This window comes from Scyliorhinus torazame, chromosome 5, assembly GCF_047496885.1.
Source record: "Scyliorhinus torazame isolate Kashiwa2021f chromosome 5, sScyTor2.1, whole genome shotgun sequence".
Lineage (NCBI taxonomy): Eukaryota > Metazoa > Chordata > Chondrichthyes > Carcharhiniformes > Scyliorhinidae > Scyliorhinus > Scyliorhinus torazame.
Window position 1 is genome coordinate 253,742,416 of NC_092711.1, and position 15,844 is coordinate 253,758,259.

General features: G+C 44.5%; 1 protein-coding gene across 8 annotated transcripts in view; it reads right to left on the reverse strand.

The window, feature by feature from the left end:
* The window catches only part of LOC140421052 (BCL-6 corepressor-like protein 1), a 516,176-nt gene that overhangs the window by 144,472 nt on the left and 355,860 nt on the right, over window positions 1-15,844 (reverse strand). For all 8 annotated transcript variants that reach the window (XM_072505370.1, XM_072505367.1, XM_072505366.1 and 5 more), the window contains one exon: window positions 1,392-4,046. In XM_072505370.1, coding sequence (XP_072361471.1) covers window positions 1,392-4,046 — 2,655 coding nt within the window. The remainder of the gene's footprint in view (window positions 1-1,391; window positions 4,047-15,844) is intronic.

Here is a 15,844-nt window from a genome sequence, read left to right on the forward strand (position 1 = left end):
CTCTCCCTCCATTGACATGGCTGAAGCTGCTTCACCTGCACTCGATCTGCTGCCATCTTGGCCTCCTCCCTCCTCTGGGTTCACCAACACCGCTGCCAAGATCCGAACTTCCTCCTTATATTTTTCTTTTATACTTAAATAGGATGGTTCATGTAACTGGGAGGGTGTTGGGTGGTGATGGGACTGCTTATTTATAAATAATTTAAGGAAGACTCATCTCAGTGCTTCCTGCCGGCCACTGCAAGGAACAGCCGATCCTCTATTAAAATTAAAACACACAACTTAAAAAGGTTCGCAAAAAGTAAATAATTTCAAAGGGAGGAAAACAGTGTTAGCTATCCACTGACTCCCAAGTTCTCAGGTTCTGCTCTGAAGATAATTTTTTTCCATCTCTTTCTTTCGCTCTTCAACTCTGGGAAACATTCTTTTTTGGTTTTAATTTTCCTGTCTCTCCCATTTTGCTGTACCAATCACAGGTTTCCTCTCTCTTCCAAGCAAAGGTATCTCTACAGAAGCACAAAGAGCAGGAACAAGAATCGGAGACTCCTTGCAGATGAATGAATGAATGAATGAAAATCGCTTATTGTCACAAGTAGGCTTCAAATGAAGTTACTGTGAAAAGCCCCAAGTCGCCACATTCCGGCGCCTGTTTGGGGAGGCTGGTACGGGAATTGAACCCCCGCTGCTGGCCTTGGTCTGCTTTACAAGCCAGCTATTCAGCCCACTGTGCTAAACCAGCCCCAGTCTCTGATTCTGTCTCTTCCACACTCTCTACTCCTCCTATCACAGCTGTGCAGTCAGTTCCAGTTTCACGGAGAGCAAAGTTGCGATCTTTTTAAACTCCTGGAGGTTGGACTAGCCCGAAGGTTGGAACATAAATTAAGAAACGGGAGATTTCGGAGAAGCCAAATGCCAGAAGTCTCACCATTGAATATTTGTTGCTGAATGCCTGAAGATTTCCAACTTGGCACCACATTCAAACTGATGACAGAGATATTCTTTAAAATCAATGGTGAGTGCCATTGTTTTGCCACTGACTGCACATTCCTGGCCTTAGAAATTCTAATCTATTCTGTACTACCTAATAGTTATTCACTATATTAGTAAATTTGATCACATTTTCACCCACTTTGGGTTGATACAAACTTTTCTCAGCTGATCATCTTAAAAACACATTCCTAGAGTCAGTCATCAAAAAAAAAAATTCTCTGATTTGGTTTTAAAACCTGAAGTTAATGCAGAAGAAAAATGAAATTGCAATTTTACAAAATTGGGCAGAGCTACATCACACAGCTATGTCTGACATTGCTTAATGAAGATTGCGATTGTTAGAATGAAAGAAAATTGGTTCTGGAACAAGGAGAAAAATAAGTTCAAAGTTCACAAATTACCTGAATGGTCTGCTGTTCCCGATTTAATCTGTTGAAACTCACGATATCTTCTTTTTTAGTGCATTTGAACTTCTCTCCAATACAGCTAGATGGGTTTGCTCTGCATCTAACTGAATTGGGTCCTTTGCATTTAGAAACTGGATTCTTCACTGAGCCATCCTTCTTTTCTTTGGTAACAGTACGTTTGACTGGTCCAGCAGCACAATGTTCTTTCTCATTATATACACCTTTAGTCACTGATTGAGCCACATCTGAAGTTAATTTGGAGGGTGTTGTATTTCCACGTGCTAACTCCGGTATGGTTGTTACCTTTAAACGTCTGTCACTTTGCGGTTCCACGAGATGACTATGGCCATGTTTAATTAAGGGTTGGTTGCTCAATGGCAAAGAAGTATTAATTCTTTGTCCTTTTTGCTCCTTATTTTGAACCTTTCCATCTTCACCCACATCACCCATTGAATTATTAGAATTTTCACTTGCAATTCCTTTATTGGTTTTACCCATTTTGTCTATCTTGATTGTGGAAACCACATTTTGACGATCTTTCTGACCACTTTTGCTTTCAGAAGGTAAACGGCTTAGGTCAACTACATTTGCACTACTGGAGGCCAATTGGTTCAAATCTTTGGAAGGATTACCTTCCTTACTTAATGCATTTGGATTGAACGATTTAGGATTGTCCTTTTTATTTTCAATTGCAAACAGTTCCAACGCCCGATTACGAACAATAGACTCCAAGTTGGACAATGGTGACTGAATTATCTGTAGCTTTTCTTCCTTTGTTTTTTCTCCATAGTTCTGAGGTGTCCACATAGCCCCCAAATGATGTGGGCTTTGATATAAAGTATATTCTCCTCTGGAAGATGTTAAACCATAAGGAATTTCTTGAGCTAGTGGCAGCTGTGGTGCTGAACAGCTGCCATTAGTTAACAATGGTGAATGATGAAACGGATTTTTATCCCTCGCTAGATAAAGATGGTTAATGACCAATGGGGGATAGGCATTTGAATGAAATGACGCCACTTCACTGGGCGTGGATACAAAACAGCTGTGTGAATGATTATTAGGTTTTTTTACACCATGACCTCCATATGCATCTTTTTTGGGCTCCCTGCTTTTGTTGCCATTAGAAAGTGATAACTGGCAATCTCCTTGATAAACAATTGAAATTGGTTCTTGTTTAGCGGCACTCTCAGAATCTTCATTGCCAATCTGTAACATAGATGCAGGTATAGCATTGGCCACACCAACAAAAGTACTTGGATTACGATTCATCAAGTTACTGGAACCTTTTACCCAGGACCAGGTTGGCTTCAATGGCTGCAAAGTTAAAGGATCAATTGGGTTCTTTTGAAGAGTAGCCCCATTTCTTATAGCATCCGGAAAAACCACAACAGGGGATGTTAAACCAAAATTTCCTTTAATACTGCTGGCACTGTAGTTACCCTGAGGTACGCGTGGGGAGAGACTGTCATTTTTAGACTGCAACAGAGAGAATGATCTATCCCCTTTAACAGGTGTTAACACCGGCATAGGTGGTGTTTTCCGAAGCTCGGCAAAAGAATTCTGTTTAACCCCTGTACCGTGACAGCTGGATTTTGCTGACAAATCAAGAGGCACATCATGGGAGCCCTCTGGATATATCTGCTTCTCAAGTTGAGGTGGAGATCTGAATACTATGAATGGAGGGTGTGAATTTTCTGAGAACCCAAGTGAAGGTTGCTGATTAGAACTGCGCTCAGGAAGTTTAGGTAACCGGCTGTTTGGGCTCTTGCGTCCCAAACATAATTCATTGTCCGAGCTTAAATAAACGTGGGAAGTTTGTAACGAACTATGAGAAGTGGAAGATAAAAACTGTTGCTTCTGAGATGATTCTGACTGAGGTTTTTTTTTCGCAAAAGGGGAATGAGAGTAATCAGCAGTATGTTTGGTCTTGGATTCTGAAGTCAAAGTTCTGCTGAGCATCACTGGATGAGAATATGAATGTAAATTAGTGCTGCCACCTTTACTTTGCAAAAATGATGACACTTTTTGCACTCCTGTAACTCCTAAAGTTGTTGGAAGGGATGGTGTAACATGAGGATGGTCTAAGTTTGATGGTGGTATGTACATCAAATGTGGACCCTGGTTAAACACTGCTGAAAAATAAGGTTGAGCAACATTGTGTAAATTCTGGGATGATGATAAACAAGGTTTATACAGGTTTACTGAGTTCAGTCCATCAAACGGGTAGTGACTTCCTGACTTGGCACTGTCTATTTGTGAATCAATCCAAGGAAGTCCTCGATACTGAGCCTCAGTCCCAGGAGTCACTTTTTGCTTTATAGTCTTTTCAGGTTCCCCAGTGTTATCCTGAGTGCAAGTGTTTTTTGACAGAGTTTGTTGTGCTTTCCGATGCATGCCCACACTCTCCAAATTTTTCTTTTTGTTATCTCCATTTTCCGGCATTTCCCCATGTAACAATTTACTGTCCACATTGGTAACTCTCTCAGTCTTTAATTGCGTGCCTGAAGTGGTCATGAAGGTGACCTCCTCTTCTTTTGGAACAGATCTTTCAGGCTCATTATCCTTGCAATTTTGAAGTCCCTCCTGCAATAAGTTACTTTCATCCCCCTCGACTTGTTGGACACCATTGTTCATTCGTTCAGTCGCCACCTAAAAAGATACGGTAATCAACAGAGATTTCAATAAGCCTAGTTTTCCTATAAACACTAACACTACTTTATATCGCAACTAATAACTATTTGTTTTAAAGTAGTTGTGAATTAGAGTAAGGATTTTACTTCAAGAATAATCTTGAAGTGGCAGAGGTAGAACAATGCTGTAGGGAATCACTTGCAATTAGTCATACTTCAGTACTTTTAAGAAAAAAATCTTAGTTTCATCCTGCTCTCCTGAAGCCACTGATGCATTCTGGGGTATGGATCCACAGGCATCAGCAGCTCTTGAGTAAATCACCTAAGTGCCTATTTCTCAAAGAGGTTTTAACAAATTTGTTCTCAGGTTATGAAGGATGTCACAAATGATTATGGGCCTAATCAATGATTATTTTACAATCATGTGGCCTGCTTACGATTTCAGTTGAGACTAAAGTTCTAATTTTAATGCTGTGGAAGCCCTGCCAGTGAGGGCTGTGGTGGATGGAGAACCATCAGGCTCCTTGCAGCTTGAGGCACTGGAAGTACTAATTCCAAAGCTTCACATTTAAGTTATTTTGCTGCTTGAATCTGAAGGAGGAGCAACGGCAGCAGCAAACATGGAGTGAGATACAGGGCCCTCAAACAGATCGTGGACCTCAGCAGCAGCAGAATAAATACAGCGGGAAACTGGGCCCCAGACAAGGTGCAAGACCTGAGCGGTGGTAGGAGGAGAAGACAGGGCCCCTGGACTAAACACAGATTGGAGTAAGTGCAATGGATAAACAGAACATGAGATGGAGCCACCAAAAAAGCCTGGAACTGAGCAGCAACAGACTGGGCAGCAGTGGGAGCAGCATGCAGAGCAGGTGACAGGGCCCCTGGACAGACTACGGATCTGAATGATGACAGGAGGGGGAGTGGTGACTGCAGTATAGAACAGGAGACAGTACTTCCAGACAGTGTGCAAACCCAAAAAACAGCAGAAGGAAGAAACAGGGCCCCTGGACAGTGTGGACCGGAGCAGTGGTAGCAGATAAATAGAACATGAGGCAAGGCACCCAAACAGAATGTGGACTTGAGTGGTGGCAAGAGGAGTGATGATGCAGCAGCATAGATGAGCAGATAGAGCCATTCGACAGAACTTGAACCTAAATGGCAACAGCATATATTCAGCCAAAAATTATCCCAAAAAGAAACAGAAACTATGGCACCGGACAGAAGGTAGGTGATTGATTGGTGAATAATAGTGCTTAATTATCTCTCCAAGCAAGGGCAATTGTTTAACCAATAACTGGAGAATATATCCATTATTTTAGTAAAGTGAACAAAATAAACTAAATTAATTAATCTATAAATAATATATATATTTAACTATTACATTTTTTTCAGGCTATCAAAACAAATAAATAAAATTTACCAGAGATGGCAGGGGAAGCCACTTCCTGGACAGTAGCACATGTGAGTTTGTGGATCGCGAAATGGTTCCAGATTCCACTAAGTGCTGAACATGTCTGCCTTTCACTATCACTCTAGCTCAGTTGCTGAGCTGGAGTGGGAGTAATAGAAGCTCCGAAACATGAGCCAGGGGTGGGATTTCTGAGTAGTTTTATCCAGAAAACTATAGCACCCAGAGAAAAGCAGGAGGAGGGTGTGACTGTTGGGCAGAAGGATGCAGGGACTTAGAGGCTGAGAAGGAGGTCCCTCAGATACTGGTCCTGTCGAACAAGTGCACTATCCTGGTTATTTGTTGGGAAGACAGCCACAATGCAGCACGGTAGCACAGTTGCTTCACAGCTCGTGGGTCCCAGTTTCGATTCCCTGATTGGGTCACTGTCTGTGCGGAGTCTGCACATTCTCCCTGTGTATGCGTGGGTTTCCTCTGGGTGCCCGGTTTCGACTCACAATTCAAAGATGTGCAGGTTAGGGGGAATGGTCATACTAAATTGCCCTTAGTGTCCAAAAAGGTTGGGTGGAGGTGTGGGCTTGGGTAGGGTGCTCTTTCAAGGGGCCAGTGTAGACTCGATGGGCCGAATGGCCTCCTACTATGATTCTATGAATGCAGATCAAGGCACCATGGCTCAGAGGATTGTCCCAAGAGGGGACGAGCAGAATAGATAAGCGGTAATCAGGGGGTAGAAAGCATTGTCTGCAGTCATGAACAAGAATCTTGTAGCTTGTGTTGCCTAGGATAGGAGATATCACATGATGACTAGAGAGGAATGTTTAAAAGGAGGGACAATCCAGTTGTTCCTATTCCTATCAGAACAAACAACGCAAGTGGGAACAAGGAAGGAGAAACTGCCAAGGAAATATCAGGAGTTATGAGCTAAATTACAAATTAGGACCTTGTGGTAATAATCTTGGATTATTGCCTGAGCAACATACAAATTGACTTAGAAACAGTCAGACCAGCAGCATCATTAACACCTGGCAAACAACATATTTCTTTTCATGGAACATCTAGATACCAAAAACAAAATAATAAATCAACATGGATTTCAAAATGGAAAGTCTTGCTTGACCATCATTGTTGAATTTTTTTTGAAGAGGTAGAATGCAACAGGTGTAATTTATTAGATTTACAAAAAGTCTTTGATAAGGCACCAAAAATGTAGACCAATAAGGTCAAAGAATGTGGGGTGAGAGGGTCAAGCAGTAGAATGGATAGCTTGCTGGAGAATAGGAATAATGGAGTTATTCAAAGTAGCAGAGGTGGAAAATGGGGGGCGATTCTCCGATATCGAGGCCAAGCAAACAGGGCCTGTACACGACCTATCCTGGCCCCTACAGGGGGCCAGCACGGCGCTGGAGCGGTTCACGCCGCTCCAGCGTCCTTACGCGGTGCCAAATGGGCGCCACGCCAACCCGCGCATGCGCAGTTGGGGCAGCCCAATCCTGCGCATGTGCAGTTGGGCCGTGCCATCCTGCGCATGCGTGGGGAACGTCTTACGCACGCCGGCCCCTCACCAGACAGTCACTGTCTGTCCCCAAATTTGGAGTCATCTGCATATTTAGAGATTGTGTTTTCCATTCCGTAGTTTAAATTTTTAAGGTAAATTCTGAACTCCAGGGCTCTCAGCATTGATACTTGTGAAACACCATGGGCGCTATTCTGGGCCGGTGTTCTGGGGCCGCGTACGGAAGGAGGTAGGTCGGCCCGCCAATCGGTGGGCCCCGATCGCAGGCCTGACCCCATCGGAGGCCACCCCAGTGAAGGAGCCCCCCCCCCAGCGTTCCCGCCGGCAGCGACCAGGGGTGGACGGCGCGGCGGGAACCTTTTGTGTCGTAGCGGCCACTCGGCCCATCCGGCCGGAGAATCACCGCTCACCGAGCAGCCCGGTGCGAATCGCGCGCCGCTGGTTTCCGGGGGGTGGGAGAATCGCGTGCGGGGGTCGGGGCGGCGTGGCGCGATTCGTGCGGTGCCCCGGCAATTCTCCCACCTGGCGTGGGGGGGGGGGTGGTGGTGGAATAGCGCCCATGGTGTTTCACAAGTATCAATGCTGAGAGCCCTGGAGTTCAGAATTTACCTTAAAAATTTAAACTACGGAATGGAAAACACAATCTCTAAATATGCAGATGACTCCAAATTTGGGGACAGACAGTGACTGAGGAAACAAGGACTGCAACAAATTACAATAAGACATGAACAAACTTGCTGAATGGGCAACTGATTCAATAATGAATTTCAATATATTATGTGATGCATTACACGTTGGCAAAATTAAATGAGGATATATTTTACTTAGAAAATAAGAATCTAAATGGTGTTGAAGAGTAAATCACCAAACACAGCAACACATTAAAACGGTCATAAAAATAGCAAACCAAGTACTAGGATTTAGTTAGAGTCATACAGTTCAGAAGAGGTCCTTTGGCCCATCGAGTCTGCGCTGACAAAACTACACTAATCCTACTTTCCAGCCTTTGGCCCATAACTTTGAATGTTATGACATTTCAACTCCTCATCCACACACCTTTGTGAGAAGTTGTGAAAGGTTGCGAGAAGTCCCACCTCTACTACCTTCCCAGGCAGTGCATCTAGACTCACACCACCATCTGAGTGAAATGGGTGGGCATGGTAGCACAGTGGTTAACACAGTTGCTTCACAGCACCAGGGACCGGGCTTTGATTCCCGCTTGGGTCACTGTCTGTGCAGAGTTTGCATGTTCTCTCTTGTCTGCTTGGGTTTCCTCCCACATGTCACGGAAAATGTGCTGTTAGGTGAATTGGACATTCTGAATTCTCTCAGTGTACCCGAACAGGCGCCATAGTGTGGCGACTAGGGGATTTTGAAAGTAACCTCATTGCAGTGTTAATGTAAGCCTACTTGTGACACTAATGAAGATTATCATTATTAAATCTATCCTCAAAGCCCCTCCAAACAGTCTGGCCCTCACCTTCAAATTATGCCCCCTCATTACTGACCCTTCAACCAAGGGGAATAGCTGTTTCCTATCCACCCTTTCCGTACCACTCACAATCTATGCACCTCAATCAGTTTCCCCACTCAACCTTATCTGCTCTAAAGAAAACAACCCAAGCCTATCCAGCATCTCTTCATAGCTCAAATGCTCCAATCCAGGCAACATCCTGGTGAACCTCCTCTGCACCCTCTCCAGTGCAATCACATCCTTCCTGTAGTGAGGTGACCAGAACTGCACCGTACTCCAGCTGTGGTCGAACCAAAGTTTTGTACAACTCCAACATAACCTCCCTGCTCTTATAATCTATCCCACAATGGTAAAGGCAAGTGTCCCATCTGCCTTCTTAACTACCCTATTAACCTGCCCTGCCATCTTCAGGGATGTGTGGATAAGCACCCCAAGATCCCACTGTTCCTGCCATTCATTGAGTACTTCCTTATCTTGTTACTCCTTCTAAGGTACATTTTCTCGGGACAGGAGTGAAAAGCAATGAAGTTATGCTAAACATCGGTCAGGTTTTGGTTAGATACACCTAGAGTACCGTATACAATTTGGTTGCCAAATTATGAAAACATTTATGGAAGCACTGGAAAGGGTGCAGAAAGATTTAAAAGGATTATATAAGAAATGCAAGGATCTACCTAGGAGAAGATGATTTTTAAAAATTCATTCATGGGATATGGACATCACTGGCTGGGCCAGCATTTATTGCCCATTCTTGAGAGCATTTAAGAGTCAACCACATGTTTAGGTTTATGAAAGGGTCTTTTTTCTCTTAAAGAAGAAGGTTGAAGGGTGGCCGAAGAGGTCTTTAGAATTGCAAACTGTCATGCGAGAGTGCCTTTAAGAACTGGATGTTTAAGCAATGTACCTTTAAGAAAACAGTGATGTCATAGAGCGGGTGGAGCTCAGCTCAGGTCAGCCATTTTGCAGGTTTTTAGTTTCAGTTTTAAAAGCAGTGTCTGTGTTTCCAGAGAGCTGCAAGTTTTGCAGTTTGGTTTTGCTGAGAACAGCTAAAAAGTGCCTGGCTGGTTTTGCTGAGAGCAGTTTAAAAGTAGAAAGCCAGTTTGCGACAGTCTCTGCCATTCCACAGAATATATATATATATGTATCCTTTAACCTGATGTGATACTGTTTAAAGGTGTTAAGTCTCTTGGAAGTTTGAAGGAACATTTTAGGGAATTATTTACTGTTGCAATATTTTCTGAGTTATCTTTGAAGTAAGGGGTGTTAAGAGATCCAATGTTTATTTAAGATATTAAGTTGAGTTCATGGAATAAACAGTGTTTTGTGTTTAAAAACCCACATGTCCATAATTGTAATCCCACACCTAGGGAAAAAGCCGTGTGCTCGGAAAAGCAACAAATCCATTAAAGGGAGAGGTTGGTTGAACTCCATGATCCATTTTGGGGTTCTGAAAAGCCTCATCCATAACAAATGGGGGCTTGTCCGGGATAAAAGTCTATCTATTGGATTAGCTTTTGTGAACTTAAAGACAGTGAAGGATTGTTGCTTTTGCGGTGTGGTATTTTAGTTTAAGTGGGGAGAGTGTTGTGAACAATGGCTTTCAGAGGCTCAGAAGTTTTTTGGGGTGGAGTATGTCACACGTAATACGTTACGGACAGAAACGAAAAGCAGACTGTTAGATTGGGCAAGAACATTGCAGTTAACATTACCTGACAAAATGCGAAAAGATGATGTAATTATGGCGGTGGTTAAGCATTTAAAGTTACCTGAGATAGAGTTTGCCTCATTGGAAATGGCAAAAATTCAGTTGCAAATTAAACAAATGGAACATGAGAAAGAATTAAAGCAGCTTGAATACAAGAGTGAGAGAGAGGAAAAAGAAAGAGAAAGAGAGAGGAAAAAGAAAAGGAGAGAGAAGGAGAAAAGAAAGAATAGCCCTAGCAGAACAAAAAGATAAAGAGAGGGAGTTTGAACTTCAGAAAATGGCCATACATCGGACAGGGTCGACTGGTCCCACGGGATGTGAAAACGAAGGTTATTGGGGAGTTTCCGATACCCTCAACACGACGGGAAATAATGCGATTTCTTGGTATGAGTGTATTTGACCGGAAATTTGTACCAAATTTTAGCAGTGTGGTTGCTCCACTGACGGACTTGCTCAAGAAGCGTAACAAATTCCAGTGGACAGCGGAGTGTCAACAGGCATTTGATGGCCTGAAGGCTGTGTTAACCACTGCTCCTGTGTTAGTCATCCCAGATTATACCAAACCCTTCAAAGTGGCTGTGGATGCGAGTGATGTGGGCGTAGGTGCGGTGTTTCTACATGACGACGATGAAGGGCTAGAGCGCCTGTTGGTTATTTTTCAAAGAAATTGAATTCTCACCAGAAAAAGTATTCGACGATTGAGAAGGAGACTTTGAGTTTGGTGCTGGCTTTGCAACATTTTCACATTTATGTGACCAGCAATCCATCCGACACCATTATATATACGGATCATAATCCTTTGACGTATTTGGAGCGATTCCAGAATAACAATGCAAGGCTGTTTTGCTGGAGTTTGTTGTTACAGCCATTTAATTTAAAAATAGTACATGTGGCAGGACGGGAAAATGTGATAGCTGATGCTTTGTCACGAATGTGATCAATTGCGAAGGATTTCGGTTGGAGGAAGAACAACAAAGAAAAATAGACTTTATTATCATACCTGTTTGCATGTGTTGTTTGTTTTAAAAAACGAAAAGGTATATTTACTGTGTACATTTCTTAGTCGATGGTGCAAAGGTGAAAAATGAAACCATCTTGAAGTTGATGGTTTATTTTGTTTTCTTGGGGGGAGGTGTCATGCAAGAGTGCCTTTAAGAACTGGATGTTTAAGCAATGTACCTTTAAGAAAACAGTGATGTCATAGAGTGGGTGGAGCTCAGCTCAGGTCAGCCATTTTGCAGGTTTTTAGTTTCAGTTTTAAAAGCAGTGTCTGTGTTTCCAGAGAGCTGCAAGTTTTGCAGTTTGGTTTTGCTGAGAACAGCTAAAAAGTGCCTGGCTGGTTTTGCTGAGAGCAGTTTAAAAGTCGAAAGCCAGTTTGCGACAGTCTCTGCCATTCCACAGAATATATATATATATATCCTTTAACTTGATGTGATACTGTTTAAAGGTGTTAAGTCTCTTGGAAGTTTAAAGGAACATTTTAAGGAATTATTTACTGTTGCAATATTTTCTGAGTTATCTTTGAAGTAAGGGGTGTAAAAAGATCCAATGTTTATTTAAGATGTTAAGTTGAGTTCATGGAATAAACAGTGTTTTGTGTTTAAAAACCCACATGTCCATAATTGTAATCCCACACCCAGGGAAAAAGCCGTGTGCTCGGAAAAGCAACAAATCCATTAAAGGGAGAGGTTAGTTGAACTCCATGATATATTTTGGGGTTCTGAAAAGCCTCGCCCATAACAAAACGGTTTTGATGTTGACTTATAGATAGAATATTTCTACATGTAGGGATGAAACTAACGGTGGTCAATATAAGACGGTTGCACAATAAAGTCAAAGGTGCGATTCTCTGGCCCCGTTGTGCCCGGCGCAAATCCCGCTTATTCGGAAGAATAAGAGAGTCCTTAAATGGGATTTGAGCTGGGCACCAACCAGTGCGCAATGTGCCGGGGGCACTGCCAGTGTCGTAGGAGGCACTGACAGGGTGGCAGAGGAAGTGCCAGGTTGACACCGCCAGGGATGGGGTCTGAAGGGGGGAGCATTTGGCGACTCCATAGGGGGATGTCACTCACTTGGGGTGGGGAAGGGGGAATCACCTCAGAACAGCCGGCATGATTCGCACCGATTTTATTTTCCGAATTGATACAAATCATTTTTGGGGAGAATTCTGCCCCAAATAGGAAATTCAAAAGAAAACTCTTTATTTGGAGCGTGACAACAAAATGAACTTTCTACTATAGCGAGTGGTTGAATTGAATAGTGTAGATGTATTTAAGGGGATTATAGACAAGCAAGGGAGGGAGAGGGAAATATAATTCATGATTCTCCAGCCTCCCAGCCAGTGTCTCTCGGCAGAGGCAAGCATCGCGCCATTCGCTGGCCACAGGATCCTCTGTTCCCGCCACTATCAATGGGAATTCCTACTGAAGCAACCAATCACCTCACTGGGAAACTTGCAGGAGGGGGTGCATTGACCATGGGACTAGAGAATCCCACTGGTGTGAATGGCCATAGACTTGCATTTATATAGCATTAACATATTTCTTGATTATTAAGGTACATGTCTCTATAACACTCACTCCAACCAATTACTCTGGCCACACATTGGTTTCCCTAATTTGTTCTGCTACTGAAATTAAAACCCTTGAAATCTTGCACTTTAATCTCAAACCTTACGCCTTAAACTATATCTGCAAAATCTCCACAGTACCCTTTCCATTGTCGGGGTGGAAAATATATAAATCATGACTTGCAGCTGGTTTCCTTCCTGATTTCAGTATTACCGTTAACCAGGCATCTGGGAGATACCACAATCATCATCAAATGGTTGCAACATTGAAGGAGGCCATTTGACCTGCTGTGCCTATACCAGCTTTCTAAGAGCAACTCAGCTAGCTCTTTCCAAGCAGCTATGCCAAGTGTTTCTTTGTCACACTCCCAGGCAACACAGCCCAGATCCTAACCATTCAATTCTTAGCTTTTCTTTATGTAGCCAATGGCTCTTTTGCTATTCACCTTAAATTTCGATCTTTCCACTAATGGGAACAATTTTTCCCCATCAACTCCATCTAGGCCCCTCATGATTTTGAACACCTCTATCAAATCTCCTTATCTTGGAAACCATTCTCGTAATTTCTTTTCTGCACCATCTCTAAAGCAATCACATCCTTCCTAAAGTGGACACAATACTCCAGTTGAGGCTGAGCTGTTTTCTAAAGGTCCGTCATAACCGCCATGCTATTTTACTCGGTGCCACTAATTATAAAGCCAAGAATCCTGTATGCTCTTTTAGCCACTTTCTCAATCGGCACTGGTTTGTAGACAGATACCCACCCAGATTTCTCTCCTGCACCCCTTTTTTTCAAAAATATTTTTTTATTCTACATTTTCACATTTTCCTTCAAGAATTTACACCCCACCCACAAACAGTAAATGGTAACAAATACAAAATCAATCCCCTTAACAATACCAATGATCCCATCCTCCCACCACCCCAAACAACGGCCCACCTGTCAATATATGCATCCAATAAACCAAACCCTCCCATGGTGGAAACAAAAAACAAAGGAGAAAAAGAAAAAGGAGTCTGGGACCGCCCATGGTCACCATTGACCTATAGAGTCCACTCCCCCCTTACACTCAACGCCATCCAGCCTCTGAAAGAGTACCGTACATGATACCCAAGAGTTGTACACCCCCCCCCCTCCCAAGTCTCCAGCTCCTCCTGTAAAACTCCTCCTCCCAACCTCGGTTCCTTCCCCCCAACTTTCCGCCCCGGCTAGACCACTCAGACCCTGTTCTGCCAGGCTCCGATGGCCGCAGCCCCTCCCCCACCTCACTCCCGTTCACTGGCCGGCTTAAACCAGCCAGCGTGGAGGCCCCCGCCCGGGTCCCTTTCCCCCTTGCCCGGCCCTAGGAAAGCCCAGAGATCCCCTTTTAGCAGCCCCCCCCCCCCTCCCCCCCCCCGCATATCCACCTACACAGCCCCAGGGTCCCAGGTTCGATTCTGGCTTGGGTCACTGTCTGTGCGGAGTCTGCACATCCTCCCCGTGTGTGTGTGGGTTTCCTCCGGGTGCTCCGGTTTCCTCCCACAGTCCAAAGATGTGCGGGTTAGGTGGATTGGCCATGATAAACTGCCCTTAGTGTCCAAAAAATTGCCCTTAGTGTTGGGTGGGGTTACTGGGATATGGGGATAGGGTGGCGGTGTTGACCTTGGGTAGGGTGCTCTTTCCAAGAGCCGGTGCAGACTCGATGGGCCAAATGGCCTCCTTCTGCACTGTAAATTCTATGATAAAACCCCAAAGAGCCCTCATTTCGAGTGAAAGTTCCATCCCTTCCCTTGTCCAAATATATACAACATTGGCTCCTTTAGCCCCTACACCCGCACGCAGTGAAACAAAAAAGAAGAAAATACAGTCATGAGGTTACATCGGCACATGGCCATTTCTCAATTTGTCAGTTCTGCCACAGTCCTTCTGCCTTCGCAAACTCCTCCGCTGCTTCCGCCGTTCCAAAATAAAAGTACCTGAGCTTATAAGTCACCCTCAGCTTCGCTGGATATACAATGCCGCACTGCACCTTGCTAATGTACAGTGCCCTCTTCACCCAGTTGAAGGCAGCCCACCTCTTTCCCAGCTCCACCGTAAAGTCCTGGTATACACGTATACCAGCTCCAGCCCACTGCACCACCCGCTTCTGCTTGGCCCAGCTCAGGACCTTCTCCTTCACACTGTACCTACGGACGCACAGAGTCACTGCCCTTGGCGGCGCACTCGCCTTTGGTACAGGCCTCCACGACCGATGAGCCCGATCCAGTTCATATCGGGAGGGATCCTCCCCCTCCCCCAATAGTTTTGCCAGCATCGCGGCAAAATACTCAGTCGGCTTCGGTCCTTCAACTCCTTCGGGCAGCCCCACAATCCTCAAATTCTGTCGCCTGAATCTATTTTCCAGGTCATCCATTTTTCCTCGCAGATCCTTGTTAATGTCCATCACCGTCCGCATCTCTTTCCCCATCGAGGCAAGTTGATCACCGTGCTGCAATAACATCTCCTCCACTTCCTTCAGTGCCTCCCCTTGCTCTCGCACCTCTGCCACTGCGCTCGCCACCGCCGTCATCACCGGGGAAATCGCCTCCTCCACCAGCCCACTCAAAACCTCCCTCATCTCCTTCCTCACCGTCTCCATGCATTTGGAAAACTGCCTTTCGAATTCCGCAGCCATCACCTTAGTTATTTCTTCAACTGTAAGCAATGCGGCCTCCCCTGGTGCTCCAGCCTCCATTTTCTTTACTGACCCCGCGGTGACCTTTCCACTCACCGACGGACTTTCAGCCGCTTTTCTCACGGCCGTTTTTTTTGCTGGTCTTCGACATTCCCCTCCTCTGTGCTGTCTCCCGACTTTTACTGCCTTCGCTGACCCTAGGACCGGGCGTTAACCCCCGACAATGCCGTTCCCGAACGGGAGCCCTCCAACGCGCGACTGCCTCCCGCCCGCCGTCACCAGAAGTCACCCTCCTGCATCACTTTTAGAATTGTAGCCTTTATATTGCCTCTCCTAGTTTTTCCTACCAAAGTGTACCACTTCACATTTCTCTGCAACCCCAGGAACCTCTCAATATATTCTCCTTCTTTCTGAAAAACAGTTGCTCATCGCTATTCTGTATGACACTTTATCAAATATCTTTTCGAAGTCCATGTGGGCCACATAAACTACGT